Raw genomic sequence first — 19,742 nt, 5'->3', positions numbered from 1 at the left:
CTGCTGCTAAAGAGTGAGCGGAGGGAGAAGAAAATGAACCGATGTGACAGAGCGGGAGGAAGAGGAGAGGGCCGACTTTTAACAGCGAGCAAACGGGATGTGTTAACAAGGGCTTTCAGGGGGTCGCTCCCCTTAACGCTAAATACGGAAAACCACAAGGCCAGAGTAGGATTTCTTACAGTTTGCATCAGGCGGAGGCTTGTGTCGACCTACCAGACCCTATAGTCGAGTACAACTGTGCGCACACAGACGCCACACAAAAAACAACAACTTTATTAAAACATCTTGTACTATGCTCAACAGAGAAGACTGAAAGGAGCACACTATACGGTCTGCACTAGGGAGGAGGACTTTGCGATACATATCACGATACTTGATTATGATATTGCGATATATTCTACATAGTTCACTGAGAAATCAGTTACACTTTGTATATGTGCATCAGATGACAGTGATAATTCACTTTGTGAATCAGTTTATTGCATTGCGCTGCGTCCTCATATGGGGACATTGAGTTTTAGGTTTTAATGCAGCTTATTCTGCTTCGTTTAAACGCATCATCAGTGGCAGCAAAGGTTAAAACTTGAGTATTTTTGCTCATTGACGTTTTTTATTTAACAAATTAGCAATTTTTGCTAATTAGCAAGTACTCGTTTGAGGACGTTGGGACTTCATTGATCACGATTCTGTCCTTGCACAGCCATGTTCAGATATTAAAATAAACAGTTTTATATTTTGTCACATAATGGTGACTTTTTTTAATCATATAAATAATGAAATAATCCCAGTGTTTGTTTGTTTTTTTCATAAACTACTACTTCCTGTTTAAAGATGATGCTTAGTTTTTATGCATCTTAGGTCCTACTAAAACCCAAATACCTCAGAGAAATCAAAAATGCATACCAAATAAAAGCTTGGGTCTCGGGAGTTAAAAAAAAATCGATATTGCATCGGAAGAAAAACTACATCGACATTTTTCCCACCCCTAGAGTCAGTGCAGGGTTCATGCACGCATCCAGTCCCCCTACCCAGATTACCTAAGCCTGCGTCGCACACGCACAGCCACTCTCTGGGCTCCTGCTCAGCCCACCACCTCTTCTGGACATTCAACTTTTACAAAACTCTCTTTCCCCATCAGTCAAATCCCCCTCTCTTTCTCCGCATGCCTCAGTCAGTCCCTCCAGTGCTCTCTTTGTTGCCGTGTGTTCCCAGCTCCAGGGCTCCTGTTTGCAGGTCTTGGTGGTCCGGTGTGGAATGTGGTGAGGGGGAGGAGGAGGAGGTGGGGGTGGACGGGGGGGGCATGGCAGGCTAAAAGGGGGGTGCTCAATTGTTCCCACACAGAGCATCCACCCCCCACTGATCTGTCGCTCACTTGGCCATTTGAGGAGGAGGAGGAGGAGGAGGAGGGGAGGAGGGGAGGAGGGGAGGAGGAGGAGGGAGAGGGCGAGGTGGGGGTGGGGGTGGCGGTGGGGGGGTTCAGGCCAAAGCAAAGGATGCAAACTGATGGAATTACAGACGGCCAGTCCACACACACACACGCAGCTATTGAAGTGATCTACTCTGCAGGCATACTAAATAAGTGCAAGAGAGAAACTTCACATTCCACAGTTTTTAATGAGGACGGCTTCCCGAAGACTAAATGAGGTCTGGAATCAACAAAAACAAGCCAATTTGACACTTGTAGTTCCTCTTGCATATATATATATTTTTTTATTTGGTGTTGTTTGTGTGCCGATATGATGTTTTGTCCCTTGCCAGCAAGGAAACTGATAAGAAGTAGCAGCCGCCTTCTCTTCCTTCTTCTTCTTGCTCCACCTGGCCACTCTTCACCCAAACTCAGTTATCCTGTCGTCTCGCCAGACAGTTTCAGGGAAAACTACGTCAACGGGCAACAACAACAACAACAGGAAGCGCCACATTATCGGTTCATTAAGACCGATCCGCAACCGAGGAACGGCCCCAGCGTATTAGTCACTATTTACTGATTAACCTGTGACAGACTTTAACCTGCATGCTTCAGAAGCGGACGACTCGAACACGTCTTCAGCGAGTCCGTCACATCCTCACACAAGCTGATGCGTGCAGAGCAAACGCCGTTTATTTTTCGACTTCGACACTGTTTTTTCCAGAAAAGCTCCATGTGAACCAAAGCGAGAGAAAACAAGTGCTCGCACGGCTCCGGTCCAAAAAAACCGAGCAGCGATCTAGCCCATCGCTCAGGAATGCTAGCAGAGATTAGCCTGCATGCTTTGGTTTTAATGTGGTTTATTTAAATTAAGCTGCACTCTTTTTCCTCCCCTTCAATCAAAGGCCGATCAGGGGATATTAATGTTTGTGAAATTAATTCCTCTGTGGACAGAGTTATGTTGCGCTGACAAAAGCTTTTTATTAGACTTTTTTTTTTTTTTTACTACGCCCGCGAAGGGTTTTAATGACTACGTCCACAAAGTCTTAATCTCGCCCAAAATGTGTCTTTTGGCTTCAGCGCGAGTAACTCCCCGCAAACCGTGAGTCACACTCGCACGTGTGCATTTTCCGTTGGCGGTAACCACACCTGTGGGTGGGACTTCAGACGCACACCTGAATCTGTTTGATCTCCCTATAAAAGCAGGAGGAAGGAGGAAAAAAAAACAGTTCGGGCTTAAAACATTGTTCGTCTCTCAGGTACTAACCGAGGGGGAAAAATAAAGGCAGCATTCACCGGTGCCGCGTCTCCTGAAAGACGTGGCTCACGGTTACAAATGTGAAAACGTGTAATTAACTAGCCCACATTTCAAGCAGTAAGGGGGCCTACAATAACTTGAAAGTGCGCCATAAGACTCTCTTACACAAGGAGAAAACGCTGCATGTTCAACAAAAACACAATCCCACGTTTCCTTTGCCAGAAACTGTACGTGACTCCACGAGAAACACCTTTAAAGCCGCCCCGCGCTCCGTCCAGGAATAGATCAGAGTAAAACTGAATGAAGTGTAATCCAGTGTAAGTTACAACATAAATCAATTTCTTCTGGCGTGAAATGCTGCAGGGAAGTTGGATGCAGAGCTTTCCAATAATAAGCAGCCAGGGTTTGGACTCTTGACATCCCAGATTGCCCCAATCGAAGGAAGGAGGAGGTGTAAAAAGAATCATAAAGCGCAGTTATAAAAACCGACAGGAGTTTCTGCAGGCTGCCCATTAGACGCCATCTTAAAGCGAGCACGTGAGGTGATTCGTAATGATTTGACTTTAAATGGTTTAACATAAACCGAAAAGGGTGTTTGAGTTTTACGGGATTGACCTTGAGAGGCGAGAAAGACGCTTGGCTGGGAGTTTATTAGTTAATTATTACAAGTGTCAAAATACCGTTCCACGGAGCCAAGCCACTCAAATATTAGTCTTTGAGCTATAAAAATCGCAGACTGTGTGCGCCCCAGTTCCCTCCGCTCTTATCTTATCTGCAAGAACGTCACCGCAATAGCACAACCTGTTATTTCCCAAACCGTAATGATGCAGGGCATGCTGCCATCGGCTGGAGGAGGGGGGGGGGTTACTCACAACGCCAGACTGCAGAATGTCTGAAGCTCACCAAGAGGCCAGCCCGCTGAGGTCATGCATGCTTTAAGTTTCAGTCATATCGGACTGAATTGATTATGAACAGGGGATGTTCCACGTGCTGAAGGGAGGGGGGGGGAAACGAACAAACCTCTCGCCTTTCATCTCTCCCGTTGTCCAATACCTGGAGCATGACATCAAGCCCGAGTAAACCAAAACACATTTGTAGCTTTTTTTTTCTTTCTGTTTTTTTACGAAGCCTGCGATGTCAAGCATTTGACATGACAGAAACCACCCTGGTTAGAGTTAACGGATTTGATTTTAGATAGTGCTCATAGGTTTTCAACAGGGAGTCTGCAGCAGATACTGCAGGGGAGGGGTCGCAAAATCTTTGGTTGAATAGATATTTTTTTATATAATTTTCCCTGAACAATTATAAATTTCTTCTAACATGAATCCCGCATGGACAAATGGAGGCAAAAGACGTCACCTTTCACTCATTCAGTGGTACAGGAGCTGCCTCGACACCCACCGTTTCATACATGGCGCCACGCTCTGTACACAAAAGGCCCCGCCCCTATTGCTGCTGAGCCAATCACGAGGCTGCATACTACACGCTGACTCGGTCAGGTTCCCTGCGATTGACTGAGATTCTATTCGGTTCCCGGGTGAAATCCCTGAATTTATAATTAGTCTGAGTTAAATATAACACAAATAGTAGGTAGGGGGTCCACAGTTAATCTCTCCGTCGGTTTGGCCTGAAAAATGTTTAAGAACCGGCCTTAGATACTTTTAAAATCCCAGTACGAGATGTAACTGTTAGGAAAAATAAACACGGCCCACTAATAGCAGCTGGTTCAGACAGTAAAAACCAATCATTTACATTCTGCACGGGAACCGACATTATTCATCTGTCACAATTAAGACTGCGGTTATACATTACTTCCTGTTTAAGCAAAGTATTCAACCACAGCCCCTAAACAAATCATCATCCAGCAGACAAGAAACTTGGAAGCGAGGTCGCGAGCTTCTTCCACGTGAGTGGTGAAGGACTGATACCATGGGATCCACAAGGAATTTACCAACCGGGCCTGACGTTCCCCTGCATCACTACGAGCCGCCCGGGCCGAAGCAATCCGGGTTTCCATTTCAGTTTTACTGCTTTGAAACATCTTTATTGAATCTCAACTCTGGCTGCAGCCGAGCTCGCCTGTAATCTCAATGGTAACAAACATTCTTATCTCCATCTTGCCAACAATAACAGAAAATGTTTGCGGTTAGAAAAGTTTTGAATCCCGTGCCTCAAATAAGACTCATACTTCACAAATCGGCTTCATGCATCAAAGGAGGTAAATGCTTCAAAAAAAAAAAAACAAAAAAAAAAACCCACGACTGATGTGAGAGTTGGCAGAGATGGTGTATAATTTTTAAAGTATGTCTTCTTTGCCACATGAGTATGTGGAAGTTATGGTTAAAGTTAACATTTTGATAGACGCAGTCTGGGACAAAATTACGGGATTGATTCGGAATCAGACATCGACTATTTCGACATCTGTAAATATTAAAAGCGAAACACTTCCAGCGAACAATTTACTCGGTTGTGAACTGCTGAAACAAATTATGCAGATTGCACATGGATGTAATTAATACTCTAACCCCTTCTCGCAAACCCCGCATCCAAATCAGCTCAAACACGGCGAAGTGAAGTTTCGGGGGAAGTTCGGAGCCTCTGCACATCGCTGACGTGAAGCTCCGAGAAACATTTCTGAAGTTCAACCAAACTGCACATCTGGAGTCATTTCTCCCCAACAACACGGAGCATTTCAAGAGCGCGGGGCTTTTGTACGTGGGGACCCCCCCCCCCCATCCTCCACAACACTCTCTTTAATGACAGTAGACCTTGTTGCTTTCTATGGATCAATTATCTCAGTCTCTATCAATGACAAAGAGCTGCTCATTGAGGTCGGCCCTGCCTAAAGCCTAGACATACACCAGGAATCTATTGTAAGAGGGAGGAGGGAGAAAAAAAAAAAAAAAAAGGGGGCACGTGTGTGTATAGCACACAAATCTTCCACAATAACGCCGCATTCATTCACATCCTTCTTTCAAAACACGGAGATGCAAGACAATTAAATGCGACCAATGTCGACATGTTGGGGTACTCTCAATGACGTTTAGCATCACAAAGACATACAGGCAGAAAACAAAAGGACCTGTGGGACTCGTGTGAAACTTGGAGGAGGGGGGGTGGGATTTCTTGGCCTATTGGACAGTTACACCCAACTCTTAACCAGCACTTATGACGCCTTTACAGAATCATCTTCTTGCTATGGATATAAAAGCTCATAAAAGGCTTTCAGTGTGATAAAGATGACACATACAAACTTGTAAACTTATCAGGTGATACTGTTAACTCAGTTTGTCATAGAGATGTTTTTTTTACTCACTTAGGTCGCCAAAAATTTAAAAAGTTTTTGACAGCACTCCTGCCCGGATGACCTACTTCTATAATTTTATACAAGCGTGTCACGCTGCAGCCACTGCAGCAACTGGCAACCACACTGGACTGAACTTAGGGGCTTGAATATATATTGCATATTTACTTTAACCACCATAAAAAATTAAAAGGAAAAAAAAAAAAAAGAGAGAAGGGGAGGTGGGGTATGCAGGGCACAGTGGAATTTTAAAACCCCCCCATTCCTCCCTCCTCCTCCTCCTCCTCCTTCCCCCCCGCCACTGCTCCCCCTCAAGCCTGTACTGTAAACTAGCCCCCTGCATGAGTTTCCATTACTTAGCTTTATCTCATGATTAGCTTCATTGACTTGCCTTCTCGCCCGCCTGATTATTAACATATCAGTTCCTTTATTTTGTTGTCACACCACCTGCAGCGTTGCGTTACATCCTGTCATGCAGGCGAGCGCAGGTGTCGAATTCAAGACATGCAAAAAAATAAATAAAAAAAATGATCTTCAAACCACAAAAATTAGATGGACTCGGGGAGGAAGAAAGAAAGAGAAAGGGGGTGGGGGGGGGAGGAAAAAAAAAATAAACCCACAAGCCTTGTTCACAATGAACAGGAATGTTTACTAAATCACTGCCGGCTGCCTGCACTTCACAGCCGTAGGAGTCTCTACTGAGGAAGCCTGGAAATAAACACAGGCCTGGCTTCTTTCAGTGGGGAGCAGTGCTTGTGTGTTGATTATAACCCGTTTTATTGTTATGAATTACCTACAAGTATTTCCTAAATTAAGACTATGAGCACTGAAGTGTTGCCAGCAGCATATATGCCCAAAGAATGGACAGACCCCCAACCCCCCCAACCGCCGCAGTTGCTGCGTCTCCATTACCCCTCGAAATGTGCAGAAACCTAAATATCGCAACACAAATGGGAACATTTCATGCTTACATTTCAAATATCGCTAAAACATGTTTGCGCTCTCGTGACATGGTTTTTCCAGACGTACCGGTGTGAAAAGTGTATCGCAAAGGTGCAACAGAGACACTTTTTTTCCGCATTTCCCCATCAACGGTGTCACAGGAGACGCAATGGGTCATGTGACCAGTTCATTTGAAGTCAATCTTCCTCACAGTGAAGTCTCAGGTGACGAGAATTATGGGATATCGCAAGATAGGAGTCACAGTTCATTCAAAAATCAGCTTTTCAATGGTAACACGTACAAAGCGCAACCAAAGTTTCAGGAATATCACTTTTGTTTTGCGTGGAAATGCAAACTTAAAGCGGCATCATTACATGTTTCCATATAGTCTTTGACATTAGCATAAATTGTCTTTTTTTTTAAAAAAACAGAAAAGTTTACTTTTAAAAGTTAAAGTTGCTCATGTTTAAGAAGCAGACAGCAAACGTAGCTGTATGTTTGAGCCAAGAAAAACAAAATTTTAAGCTAAATATTCTAGCTTAGCGTCATGAGCCGTAGGACCACAGGGAGACCTCTGCGAGACCCGTAGGGGGTCCCCGACCCTTACTTTGAACCCCGCGTCTCTTAAAAAGCGTTAAAAGCAGGCCCTAAAGGCAAACAAGCGACGAAATGAGTAAATGAGCAAGAATAAAACTCACCGTTGACTCCTTTGTTGGGGACATCGTTGACATTGAATCCCTTGGAGCTGTAAGCCTCACGGACTTCGTTACAGTTTTTCAACTTTTGCTCCGCAGCCCCCGACAACACAACCAGTGTGCAGACTACACACAGCACCGACAGCGTCTTCATTTTGTGTCCGTTTTAAAAAAAAATAAAAATATGATGAAGTAAAGTTTGGAAAAAGAAGAAGCGTAGAGTTGCTCAGGTGTGTGTGTGTGTGTGTGTGTGTGTGTGTGTGAGCTAGGACAAAGTTTCAGTGACTCCCACGCCGAGTTTCCTCATGGAGACTGATTTCTTCAGCTCAACAGATACTTCATTCACAGCACAGGAGGAGGAGGGAATTAAAAAAAAAAAGAAAAAACACCGAAAAACACCTTAAATACTACTCAAAAAAACCCGTCCGCATAAAAGCTACATATATGTGCGAGAAATGTCGAGTTCCAGACTCAATCGACGGGGGAGAGAAAGAAAAAAAAAATCGCGATACGAAAAAAAAGTCGCTTTTCAAACGCGTAAAAACTTTTCTGTCTCAGGAGTTGAGGCAACAATCACAGAGTCACACTGCTGCTCTTTACAGTTTCGACGAAAGCATTTAAAAAACCACGGCAGGACACTGTAGAGAGACGAGCAGGGGGGGAAAAGTTAAGGTTTCTTCTGTCTTTGTTTTTCCTTTGCTTCCTTTCCCAAAAAAAAGAAAAAAAAACTCGAGAGGCCGTGGTTTTCTTTTTCTGTAGTAGGACAGGACAGGATAGGACAGGACACTGGGCTGGTCGCTGGTCGTACTGGGATCCAGATGCGAGCAGAAAAAAAAAAAAAAAAGCCCAGGAGTGAGTGCGAGTTCCGGGGACAAAGACCTGGAGATCAGGAACACCAGGGGTGGAGCATGGAGCAGGAACTTCAGATTCAAACCTGGATCTCCTGCTCCCTTTCCTCCCTATCTCCTCCTCCTCCTCCTCCTCCTTTCTTTAATACAAATCATTTTAGTCTGCGGAGGGGGGGGGGCACACACAAATCAAAGCAAACTTTATTTATATAGCTCTTTTCCTACAATAAAGTGCTGCACACACAATGAAAACATAAAATAAAAAGAAACAAAATGAATATACATATACACATATAAGCACGCTCACACATACAGACACATATACATGCACACAATACACACTCACACCCACATATACGGTAAAAGTTAAGGCAGGGAGGGGGGCAATGAAAAATAAGTGGGTTATATTCCTACTGTTTTGGTGCCAACAACAATAATAATAAGTGAATTTGGTCAACATCATTGGATTATTAATATCCTGAGCTGGACCAATATAGTTTTCTTATAGTTTAATACGTCCACCTTCAGATGAAATTTAAATAAATAAATAAATAAAGTATACCAGGCTGAAATAGCACAGAACAGTAGGAATGAACCTAGTGCAGTTTTCTGCATGTCTTCTGTTTAGTGCTGGGACTCAGTGTTGTGTTCTCCTACAAGTGAGTTAATTATTTTCACTGAAAACCTGCAGCTCACTTTAATGTGTAAACTCCTGCTCTTTTTAGTATTCTGCTCCAGTGGATTCAGGAGAGGCCTCCCTCAGTCACACAGTGGTACACAGAAACATTTAAGGTGCATTTAAGGTAACAACAATCACGTATGGTAACCCATTTTCGATTGACTCCCCATTGATCTGGTCTATTCATTGCAGAATGGGCAACCCACCCTTTGTCTTTACAAATAAAACAAAAACTGTAAAACGTCATCCTTTGACATCAATTGTAGACATTAACTATTGTAACGTATATGATATGATTGTGTGTTTTGATATAACACATGTACATTAATCATATTGTAACTTTGAAAGACCTGTTATGTCTTGTTCTCGGTTTGATTGTTAATGAAAAATCAATAAAACGTTACTGAAAAGCTGCTTGCTTATGTAATTCATGTTGTGGGCCAGATTGGACCCTCTTGTGGGCCCCTTTTGGTCCGCCTGCCTTATGTTTGACACCTTTTATGTCTAGATTAGAAGCAACCAGTGTTGAAAATCAGGACTGGAGCTGAGAGATGGCAAAGCACTGAAGGTACAGTAGTACTGGTTCTCATAGCATAAAGAAAATAAAAGTAAAAACAAATCTGGATCACAAACCTCATACAGACCCCTGTTTGACCTCATTTTATTTTTTTTGGAGAGTACTTCCTTATCTGTTTTTACTGTCTGTGTGGAGATAACCACACTGATAAAAGTCCTTTTGAACCAAACAGACTTTCTTCGTGTTCCTTTCACAGACCCATCATAAATTAAGTGGGACGATTAGTGACAGTGAACCATTTTCTCTTCCTCATGATAGAGAAACCGTGGGAACCCCCCAAAAATGTCGCATCCAGGCGCGTCCCCGAAGGCCACGATGGGAACCGCTACGAGTTGTAATATAATCAGGTCCGAAGTGGGAAAATGAAAATAAATATCAAGTATTTATGCTCCATCCGTGTTTATGCCACACATAGTTTCCCAAAAATGCCTCCATGGTCAAGGGAAGAATAGGAAGCCATTCCAGTGCGTCGTGGTTTGTTTTGATCAAAACCTACCTAGTGTTACAGTAACCATGGAGTCATAAATTACAGGTCTGTTGACGCATAAACACAGGTCAGTCTCGGTCCCGTTAGCAACGGGGCACTCGTGTTTCTAACATGCGGCCGTCTGCCATATACACCACGCCCGGTTTACGCTACGGTAAACAGTCCGCTGAGACAGATGTGGACGGACATCGCACGGTTATTATTAAAACGACACGTATAAGGCAAAAAAAGATGGATAGGAAACGACCCTTTGGTCTCTTACGTCTTTGGGAATTTGCTGTATCTCTCTCTGACCCTTGCCCAACTTGCAACACTGGGGGGGATGGGATTCGTTTATTTTTTCATTGATAAGATAAAGTTGAATCAATGACGTGTAAAATTCAAACTGTCACTATAATCCATCAACACCCCCCCTGAGGAGTTTCCAGCTCCTTCAGCTGTAATCACCGATGTAATTCTTGAGAAACCCCACATATTTAGACACAAATATGAGATGTTAAATTTGATAAGCCGCTCAAACAGTTGCACATAGCCCTGCATACATTAAAAAAAAAAAAAAATCATAAGTAATCATAAGACTTTTTAACCCCTGCGTTTGAACATGCCTGGACTTGTGGGGTGGTGCTTCTGTGTGTGTGTTTGTGCACATGTCCGTTGGTTTGTGAGGGGTTGGGGTCACGGTGGAAGAAGGGGGGTGGTGCGGGGTGGTGGTGGTGGTGGTGGTGGCACTCAGCGAAATGACATTCCTCCTTTTGTGTCCACATTCCTCAGGCGGCTCCATTCATTCTGTGTGACTGCGGCTGCTGCAGGGGAAGCCAGGGGTTGCTGAGGAGCAGGAGGAGGATGCTGGAGCTGTGTGCATGGGAGAGCGTGGGCCCGGCGCTCCACTCAATGGGCCAACAAAAGGTGAGAAAACGGTCCAGGGCCATGGTAATTAGACATGAATGAGCTTTGAACGACATGACATGTCTCAGGCTTTTTCCCCGTGGTGGAGGAATTTCAGCATCCAGCTTGGTAAAAAAAAAAAAAAAAGTGGCACCCATACACTCTCAAGCACCTGAATTAAAATGGTTAGTTTGATTTATATGCGTCGTTTGATGACCCTCTCTGGCTCGTCCTAGTGACCGTGAAATAAGTGCTGAAATACATATTCACAGGGAGTCAGTCACTCAGGCAGAAAAGGCAACAATTCCTACTGGTCAGCCATTCTCACTGTTCCTGCTGACTAACATCAAATTGACCTTTCACTCTCATAATGCGGGCTGTTCCAACATCGGCCCAATATTACCCTAAGAAAACACGTGAACTCTGCATTTCAATGGGCCCGTTTGCCCATTCTCCAGCCTCGCATTAGCATTCAGAGTATAACCCCCCCTTCACCCCCCCATCCTGGGTTAGCTGCTGCTCTCTCTGCAGCCAGCGTTTGCTCATCTCCTAATAATCAGCCTCTCTTTTCCATCTTAAAAGCCGCAATCCAGCTCAGGAAAGAAAAGCACAGCTGGATGATAATGGTGTTTTTATCTAGGTCTGCTGAGCGGAGGGTGCGTGGGTGTGAAAAGTAACAGCAGAGGCTCGGGACACGGAAACCGGGATTTTGAAGTGTGTTTGCGGTGACAGGAGCTAAAAAAAAAAAAAGAAAGAGTGGCTAACCTTGTAAAGAAAGAAGACAGGCTTTTAAAAATGGAGCCTCAACACAAACAATTAGGACTAATGAACCTTTCATTGTCAGGCTGCGGAGAGGCCGCCTCTTACCTGGTTGAGGTGAATCCAAGGAGAGGGGGGGGGCTGGAGTCAGCGTGGAGGAAACCCCACAGAGAGGGGCAGAGAGCAGATCGTGTGCCCAGAGCAGTCCATCATCTGCTGGGAGTGAAAAATACAGATCCAAAGGAAAACACACATGGTTCACATGCTGCTTTGAGGATTCGGAGAACTACGAGCGCAGTCTAGAGACACATAAATTATACGATTCATGAAGGGCTTTGAAGTGGATCAGAGAGGGAAAAGTACAGAAAGTAACATACTGTATATACTTGCAACTCAACGTGTCCCGCTCGTAACCTCTGCTGCGTGCCTTCCATTCTCTCAGCAGCGTTTGCCTTGCACTCAAAAGACAATTCCGCCATAAATATGCAAATCTGCGACCTCCAACCTACACCGTTACCTCAGTTAACAACGTCCTACTTTTTCACGGACAACATAATAAAACACGCTGCCAAGAAAGAAGAGAGACACGGCCACTCTCTTATGTAAATAGAATCAGTTTAACAATGTATTTTCTCATCCTGTCCACATTTTAAAGTAACGTCATTAAACTTAACTCACTCAGCCTGACACAAGACGGCTCTATGTCCACATTAGCCTGTTTCTCGCTGGGAGGTAGGTGATGGAGCTTTGTCTCGACTCTAATCGGCAGTGAATGACTTCAGTTCACTTTTTTTCACACCTGTACGAAGGTCAGCTGAACATTGAACTGGTGCCATCCATTGCTCCGCCTGTATGTCTCCATTAATGTAATTAGGCAGCTAACCGTGAAGACGGCTTTATCAGTTTAACTGCTAACTACTAATGTCTGATTGGTCGGCTTTTCACATAAAAATAAACCAATTCAGACATGTAGCTGGTGATTCTGACTTGACTCCTGGATGCAGCATCAATAAAGACACAGCAAACAGACTCAACAGTTACTGGCCCCCAAGTAATTGCTACATAAAATTGTGCATCTGATGGCTTTAGCGGGAACAAGTATGGATTTATCACTTCATAAATGGAGCTCTCGGGTCGTGAAAACAAAACATGGCCGACATTATGGCTGAGACACAAGGGAGCTGCATTTTCCAGATTTTTTAAAATGATTTTTATGCCCTTATACCTTCTGTGTGAACTACTAGATAAACAGTTATCTCACTCAAAACAGAAATCTCGCGGTCGCAGTTCAGTCTGGTGCACCGTGGCTGCTGTCAGTGTACAAATTGGTAGCTGTTGTTTTTGCCATGCATCACTCCCTGATTGTTGAAAGCTGTGCAAAGTCTAGGGAAGAGGCCTCGGGTCTTTGATGCAGAGGAAGAACTTTTGATGACTGGATTCCTTTCCCATATTGATGGCGGCGTTGCTGCAGCAGCGGGATTACCTTGACACGATCTTACATCATCCGGGAGAAACATCAAGCCGCTGAAAAAGATACAAGCCAGCGTGTTCTTCGGGCTCGGGCTGAAAGGGAACGTGCAGACCCCGGGCTAATCTGATTGCGCCCTCAAATCAGATCTTCAGGAGGGTCCGACTGTCTGCACCGTGATCAGTTTGGGTTTGGGTGACGTCACCGACCCATCTGAACGGGTTGCCGCGGTAACAGCTTAAACACCAGCAACTGCAGAAGCCAGGAAACAGTCACATCTCTGCGTGAGTGAGCTCACAAACTCTCATACCGCTCAACCATTAGCGTCACTCCTGTCACTGTGGATTTGACATTGTTGTAGCGTGTGTGTGGCTGCGAGTGACACAAAAGACATCTGTGGGGAACCTAATTGGAATCACATTGCCAACCACACCCGAATGTAGTTTGGGTTCAGTAGCAATTCACAGGATTTATTTGGTATCCAGACTTTCTAAATTCAATCTGGTTTGGGATGGGCGGTCTGAACAAGGCCGTCGTCCTTCCTGTCTGCGCTGCCGTTTAGTAGGAGCAGCAGCGGAGGAGGAGGAGGAGGAGGAGGAGGAAGAGTGCGTTGCTATCTCACGCCTAGGCGTAGTCACAAGTACAACAGATCCTATATACGACCACACCTTAGTATAATGATGGTTGCAGTCAGGGCTCAAGCCCCAAAAAACTTAAATGCACAAATGTCAGAGGGAGTGATACCGTTTGCTCTAACAAAATCAATTGTTCTTACTTTGAGCAACAAGATTAGTGTAGAAGCCACGCAACCCACAACATTTCACGCGGCAGAACGTTGGTCTGGAGTCGCTGTGTTGGGAACTGATTATGCTCTGGCAAAGATTTGCCTGTCAGGCCAATCACATTGTTAGTTTGGCTTTATACAGTGACGGACAGATCATGTTATTGTCGTGTGGAAGTTTGAGTAGACTTCTAGACCAGTGATAAATGGCAAATAAGTATGTTTATTTTTGGACTTTAGCCTTGATTGTTGCTTATATAATGAAGAATATTCAGCATCAAAGATAAAGCTATTTATTTCTGACACCTTATCACTGGATCCTCTTTAAAATGGACTTGTGAGAGACTTTTTTGCAACTTAAAACTGCAGTCAATATAAATTTGCAATTTTCTCGACTGGTTTTAAATAAAATAAGACACAAAACAGTAAAACATGTTTATTTTACATCAAACTTTCCCAAATCAGCATTCAAATGTAAAAACACAACCTCTGCGCATTCAGTTTTATCAGCCTTGGATCCTTCTGGCTGATAGTAACAGAGCTTTATCGTGGCAAACACGGGTGTAACCGACTAAATGAAATGGGGCCTGCGTCTTGTGTGGGCGCCCCAGCGTCAGGACTTGGGAGGCTCACGGGCTGCATGTGCAACAGCGCCATCCTTTCACTGTTATTGGTCACACCTGTGCTCCTCCTCCTGATACGACGGAGTCAAACAGTCTGTGCTGCGAGCAGCGTCCACGCGTGCAGCAGCCGCGGAGCCGGCTGGATGGCAGCGGCACTCCCAGCATCTGATTAGTGTCTGTCCACACATCCATCACACGTCTTCCAGCACAAACAGCGACGGAGCTGCGCCTCATTTTGAAAAGCCAAACAAAATCAAACAATGAAAAAAAAAAAAAGAAGCAAAAAAAAAACAAAACAAATGTGACTTCTGGTTTTCAACCGAACGCACAGAAAAAACAAGTGATTAACTACCGAGGCAACGCTCCTAAAAAATGCATGAGCCAAACCAAAAAATGCACACGTAGGTTTTTATACATATTCATACTGTGTATTACTGCTCGCTTTATGCGCGGTGCTGAAGGAATAAACTAACAACTTGCTGCAACGCTTCACACTCACACAGCCGGTAAATTCAGACTACAAACCCATACGCTGATATTGCAAATAAACACTTCTGTAAACATGGCACCAACACAGATTAACACACTTCTTTACAGTTATCAGGCTCATCTGGAGACTGATGATAGCCCTAGAGTTCAAACAAAATCATAAAAAAAAGCACCAGCATTACAAAATAAAGCAAAATGTGATGGCGGGAGTTTGTGTGTGTGTGAGTGTGTGGGTGGGGGGACAACAGTCAGAAATAATTTAGCTATCACTAGCACATAAACAATCAGCGAGGAAGATTTAAATAGTAGCAGAGCGTTTTAAGGAAGAGTGCATCTTTAAATATACGTGATTCACCTCAGCCTTCAGGGAGAAGGAGCTCACTATAACTCCCCCAGCTGAAGGCTGGCCCTGGCAGGAGATCATTCGCTGAAGGGAAATGGCAGCGGCTGACTTTTCTTCCAGCTTGTTCCTGCAGGGCAATATCTCAAGACTGAGAGTGGGAGCATTTTAAGAAGGCTAGGTCCTCGTTTACAGGTCCGAAGCTGTCTTCCATCATTTTGTTACTGTACAGACGATGTCAGTTTGAAGAGGAGGTGAGGCAACGGGGAGAAAGTTTCTTATGTACATAACACCACAGGTTTATCTAGTGTGCTTTAATAGCTTTGTTAGGAATGTCCGGATTTTAAATTCACCCATCGGGGTTCTTTTTGACAATGAAAACGAGAAAAAAATGCAGGACATTCTGTTGTTCACGTTTTCCTCCGATGAGCCGCTCGACGTTATATATCGGAAATGACACCTCCAGAAGGTTTGTCACTGTCCGCACAGTTCAAACCGAAACCCTAGAGGAAAAGAGAGGTCAGTGGTGACAAAGCAGGAGCAGAGCAAACGTCACGGGGAGGGCCGGGACAAGGTGACTCCTCCACAGCGGAGCCGCAGGTGAGGAGGCGCCGCCGACCGCGCCCGTGGCCAGCCGAGGGGTCAGCAGCTGCTCCTGGAAGGTGAAGTCCTCCATCGCCAGGTTGTCGGAAAGGTCTGGGAGGGAGACAGACAGAGGCGGGAGATAATGAGGGAAGGCGAAGGAATGAAAAATATGAGAGGAGCAGGAAAAGGGATGGAGACAATTAGAACTAACATTGTCACAAAAGCTGAAAAACACATGTCTGTCCTCCTTTTGCATGATGTCTTACACAGCTGTAAAAACAATGTTTCATCGGGAGAAACCCAAGCTCCACATATATCCAGATGTTGCATGTTATTGTTGCAGACACATGCCGAAACACACAGACATAAATTTTTTACTGAGAGTGAGTGCTGAAATGTGAATTTAAGTGGTTAGCTGGCGAAAAACAAAAAAATAAAAATAAAAACCGCAGAGGCTGCATGAGCTCATGTCTCACGATGTGGAGCAACTCGAAACATTTCACTGATTTGTGCCGTTTGTCTTTTCGCAGAATGTAACAAACTTAAGTGTTTACATCACCACACTTACTTCTGATTTTACCGATCTCTGCGGGTATGTTTTAGGCGTCGGGGATGGAGGGATTTGTTTGCATAGCTCAGAAGCTCCCGAGTTTGTGATAACAACATGGACAATTCCATACACAAAATACAAGTGGAAACATCAGCTGTTTCATTTCAAGAGAATAAGGCCACTTGCCGCTGTCAGATCATTTAATATCCTACACCGTGGGCTCTAGTTGGACCTCTGTCATCTGCTGTTGTGATTCAGCAACCAGAAACATCTCTTTGATTGGCTGATCATCTGAGACGACCAGTGCATTGGCAGAAAAATGGAGGTGACAAAACTGAAGAATAAAGAGCGCACAAGAAAGGCTCTTCTCTTCTACACAAATATCTTCACAATATGATTATCTAGAAGGAATAAACTGTAGCCCAACTGATCACCAGGGTTTAGCTCTCGAGGCCAGCTCTGTACAACGACTAGTTGCTCCTCCTAGCCTCCTAGATAACAATAGCTCTTTAGGATAGCATTAGAATAGCATACAGAGCCACCTGCTGCCATGAAGAGGTATTTTCTTTAATCCCGATTGGATTGTATGTACATGCCAGCTGGTGGTAGGATGTTAGTCTTTGGTTGGTGCGTCCGCATTTTAAGTTGTGAGACAGCTGCAGGACCATCAGCGTCTAGAAGCTAACGTAGCTAACAATTCAGCAAGCTAACAAGCTTGTGATAAAATGCAGGTAACGCAAAGGTCAAAGCACAATAACATAAGGGAATGTCAACATTTTTTCTCAAACTGATTAGGAAATTACAGGGGAAAAGAAAAAGAAAAGAAGACAAATTAACTTCTAAGGTCTCCACCATTACTGATTACAACATATGGTCACAACATTTCCATGTTCCGGGGCTGTAAACACCACAAGGGGGATCTTTCATTCATAAAAATACAACCAGGAGTGTGTGAGAAATGAAGGCAACCGCAGGTGCTGTGTTCATGAGTCATCAGCGTTCCACTTACAGAAACTGGAAAACTTATGTCCATGAAAGCTCTTGCCTTGTCTGAGTATAACTTGTCCAATATTTACATTTTCTGAGTGCAGAGCGAAATTAAAGTTTTTTTTAAAAAGATCTCGATGTTATTGCTATAATGTTGAACTAAATTTAAGCTATTTAAGATAGAACAGACAGAAATTGTAAATGGAACAGATAACTAGAACCAGGCAGAAATTTATAAAAATATCCCCACATTTTAATTGTTTAATGTAAGTGTAGAAATAAAATCCACTATTAATCACAGTTTGCCACGATGGTGTTTCACACTGTTTTGGTTTTTACCAGGCTGTTGTTTTTAGCTGTCGTTAGCGTGATGTGGGCTCGTTGGTCCCATATAACTCCTGAAAAACTTAAATTACACCGTAACAGCATTTCAACGCATGCATGTTGAAAAATACTGTCAGTACAACCGATTTATGCAACAAAAACTAATCAGAAGTGCTAATAAAGCGAACATTACAGGAGCTCCTAATTACTGTTTACACACATGGGGCGGCCATCTTGGAAACTCAACTCGGGGGGTAGTGACGATTCTATGAGTAGGAAATCTGACTTCTGGGGGGCGTTCCAGTTGAAAATTTATCATCAAGTCTTCATCAATAGTGGGAGGTGCTTAGCTTAGCTTAGCTTAGCTTAGCTTAGTAAACATACTGGAGGTGTAGGGGAAAACTGCAAGCCACCAATTCCACTGCTTAAAACATAGCAGTACCTCTTCTTTCCTACCAAAAAATATTACATAAGACTACAACTTGCAGCAACCAGAAGGGATTCGGTGATGAGACCCCCAACGGTCTTAGAGGATAAACAGTTACAGAGAGTATTTCCCCAAATAATTTCTTCCAGAAACATTGTTATTTTTCCACCAATTTTGTAATCTTTACCTCTAGCTATTGATCGCCTGGTTTGAAAAACAGGCTCACAGCAGAATCAGCAGATGCACTCTCGTCTTGAGCACAAAACACCGACGTCCTTTAGATCTAATAAAAAAGCCTCTCAGTCTAAACCGAATCCTTTCAAATTTCATAAAATTGCCGTCCACCGAAATCAAACAATTGCCATAGTCAGAGGAGCAGTCACGCCGCAGCACTGTCAGGAGACACTCATTCAATCCCTCCCACGTGCACCTATTATTTATTTTTGTGCATAACTCAATGGATAACTGTTTTCATTATGCTGTTAATCATGCACGGCGTATCGCGTCTGTGGCCCGAGACTCAAATGGCATCAGAGACGGTCTGAGAGTTTGAGAGAGCTTGCCAGTGGTGATACCATCCAGTGAAAACAGCCCATAATAACTTTCACCTTTTTCTCTCCACAGCCACTGGAAAGATGCCCTCGAGCGGGGCAGTAAACTCATTATCTCCAGTGGGCTGTGGATGCGAGGCAGAGCTTTTGCTGAATAATGACCTCGAAAGACTTGTTTAGACAAACGTAAGTTTTCAGTATTTCATGATGATTTCCTTTCCGTCTTGTACTCCCTTCTTCTCCATCTGTTTTGTAACGCCGCAGTGACTTCATGTTCACCTGTTGCTCTGCATCCACAGCTGTTCCCCTGACGCTGAGCAGATCTTCCTCCCCATGTACGTGTGCGTGTGTGTGCGTGCACGACACACACATATTCTGTCCCGCTTTGTCTGTCAGAAAGCTGCGAGAGAGACTGAAATAAAAAGGTTGAGTTATGAGAAAGGCCAGGAGGATATCAGTAATAAAGCAGCACTATAGTCAGGAACGCCAAGTATGAGCTGAGCTGAGCTGAGCTGTCCCCTGTCAGGCCAGACACAGAGCGCCTTTCCAAATCACACATGCATAATGGTGGATTTCTGACATGCCCCCCTCTCACACAGACTGTGCACGGACACACACACACACACACACACATGTCACATCTGAACTCCTAAAAATATCAGATTTCTCCTAATTGAATTAGCTGTCTCATCTGATCTGTGTACTGTTCTCCCTTATGGGAGTGCTCGAGTGGGAGGAGGTGGTTGATCCGAGCCACTGTGTGATCACAGACAGCGAG

The 19,742-nt window shown here is 44.1% G+C and overlaps 2 protein-coding genes across 3 annotated transcripts in view; both read right to left on the bottom strand.

The window, feature by feature from the left end:
* The window catches only part of gpc4 (glypican 4), a 31,703-nt gene extending 23,266 nt beyond the window's left edge, over positions 1-8,437 (bottom strand). Inside the window, exon 1 of one of the 2 annotated variants that reach the window (XM_047585018.1) lies at positions 7,608-8,437. In XM_047585018.1, coding sequence (XP_047440974.1) covers positions 7,608-7,758 — 151 coding nt within the window. In that variant the 5' untranslated portion in view covers positions 7,759-8,437. The remainder of the gene's footprint in view (positions 1-7,607) is intronic. The other variant, XM_047585019.1, reaches the window with a different exon arrangement.
* A 6,072-nt stretch (positions 8,438-14,509) lies between these two features.
* Positions 14,510-19,742, bottom strand: part of gpc3 (glypican 3) — a 112,405-nt gene continuing 107,172 nt past the window's right edge. The window contains exon 8 of the mRNA XM_047585957.1: positions 14,510-16,236. Coding sequence (XP_047441913.1) covers positions 16,061-16,236 — 176 coding nt within the window. The 3' untranslated portion in view covers positions 14,510-16,060. The remainder of the gene's footprint in view (positions 16,237-19,742) is intronic.

The sequence above is a fragment of the Mugil cephalus genome, chromosome 5 (genome assembly GCF_022458985.1).
Source record: "Mugil cephalus isolate CIBA_MC_2020 chromosome 5, CIBA_Mcephalus_1.1, whole genome shotgun sequence".
NCBI classification, from domain to species: Eukaryota; Metazoa; Chordata; class Actinopteri; order Mugiliformes; family Mugilidae; genus Mugil; species Mugil cephalus.
This window is presented reverse-complemented; position numbering and strand designations above follow the sequence as displayed.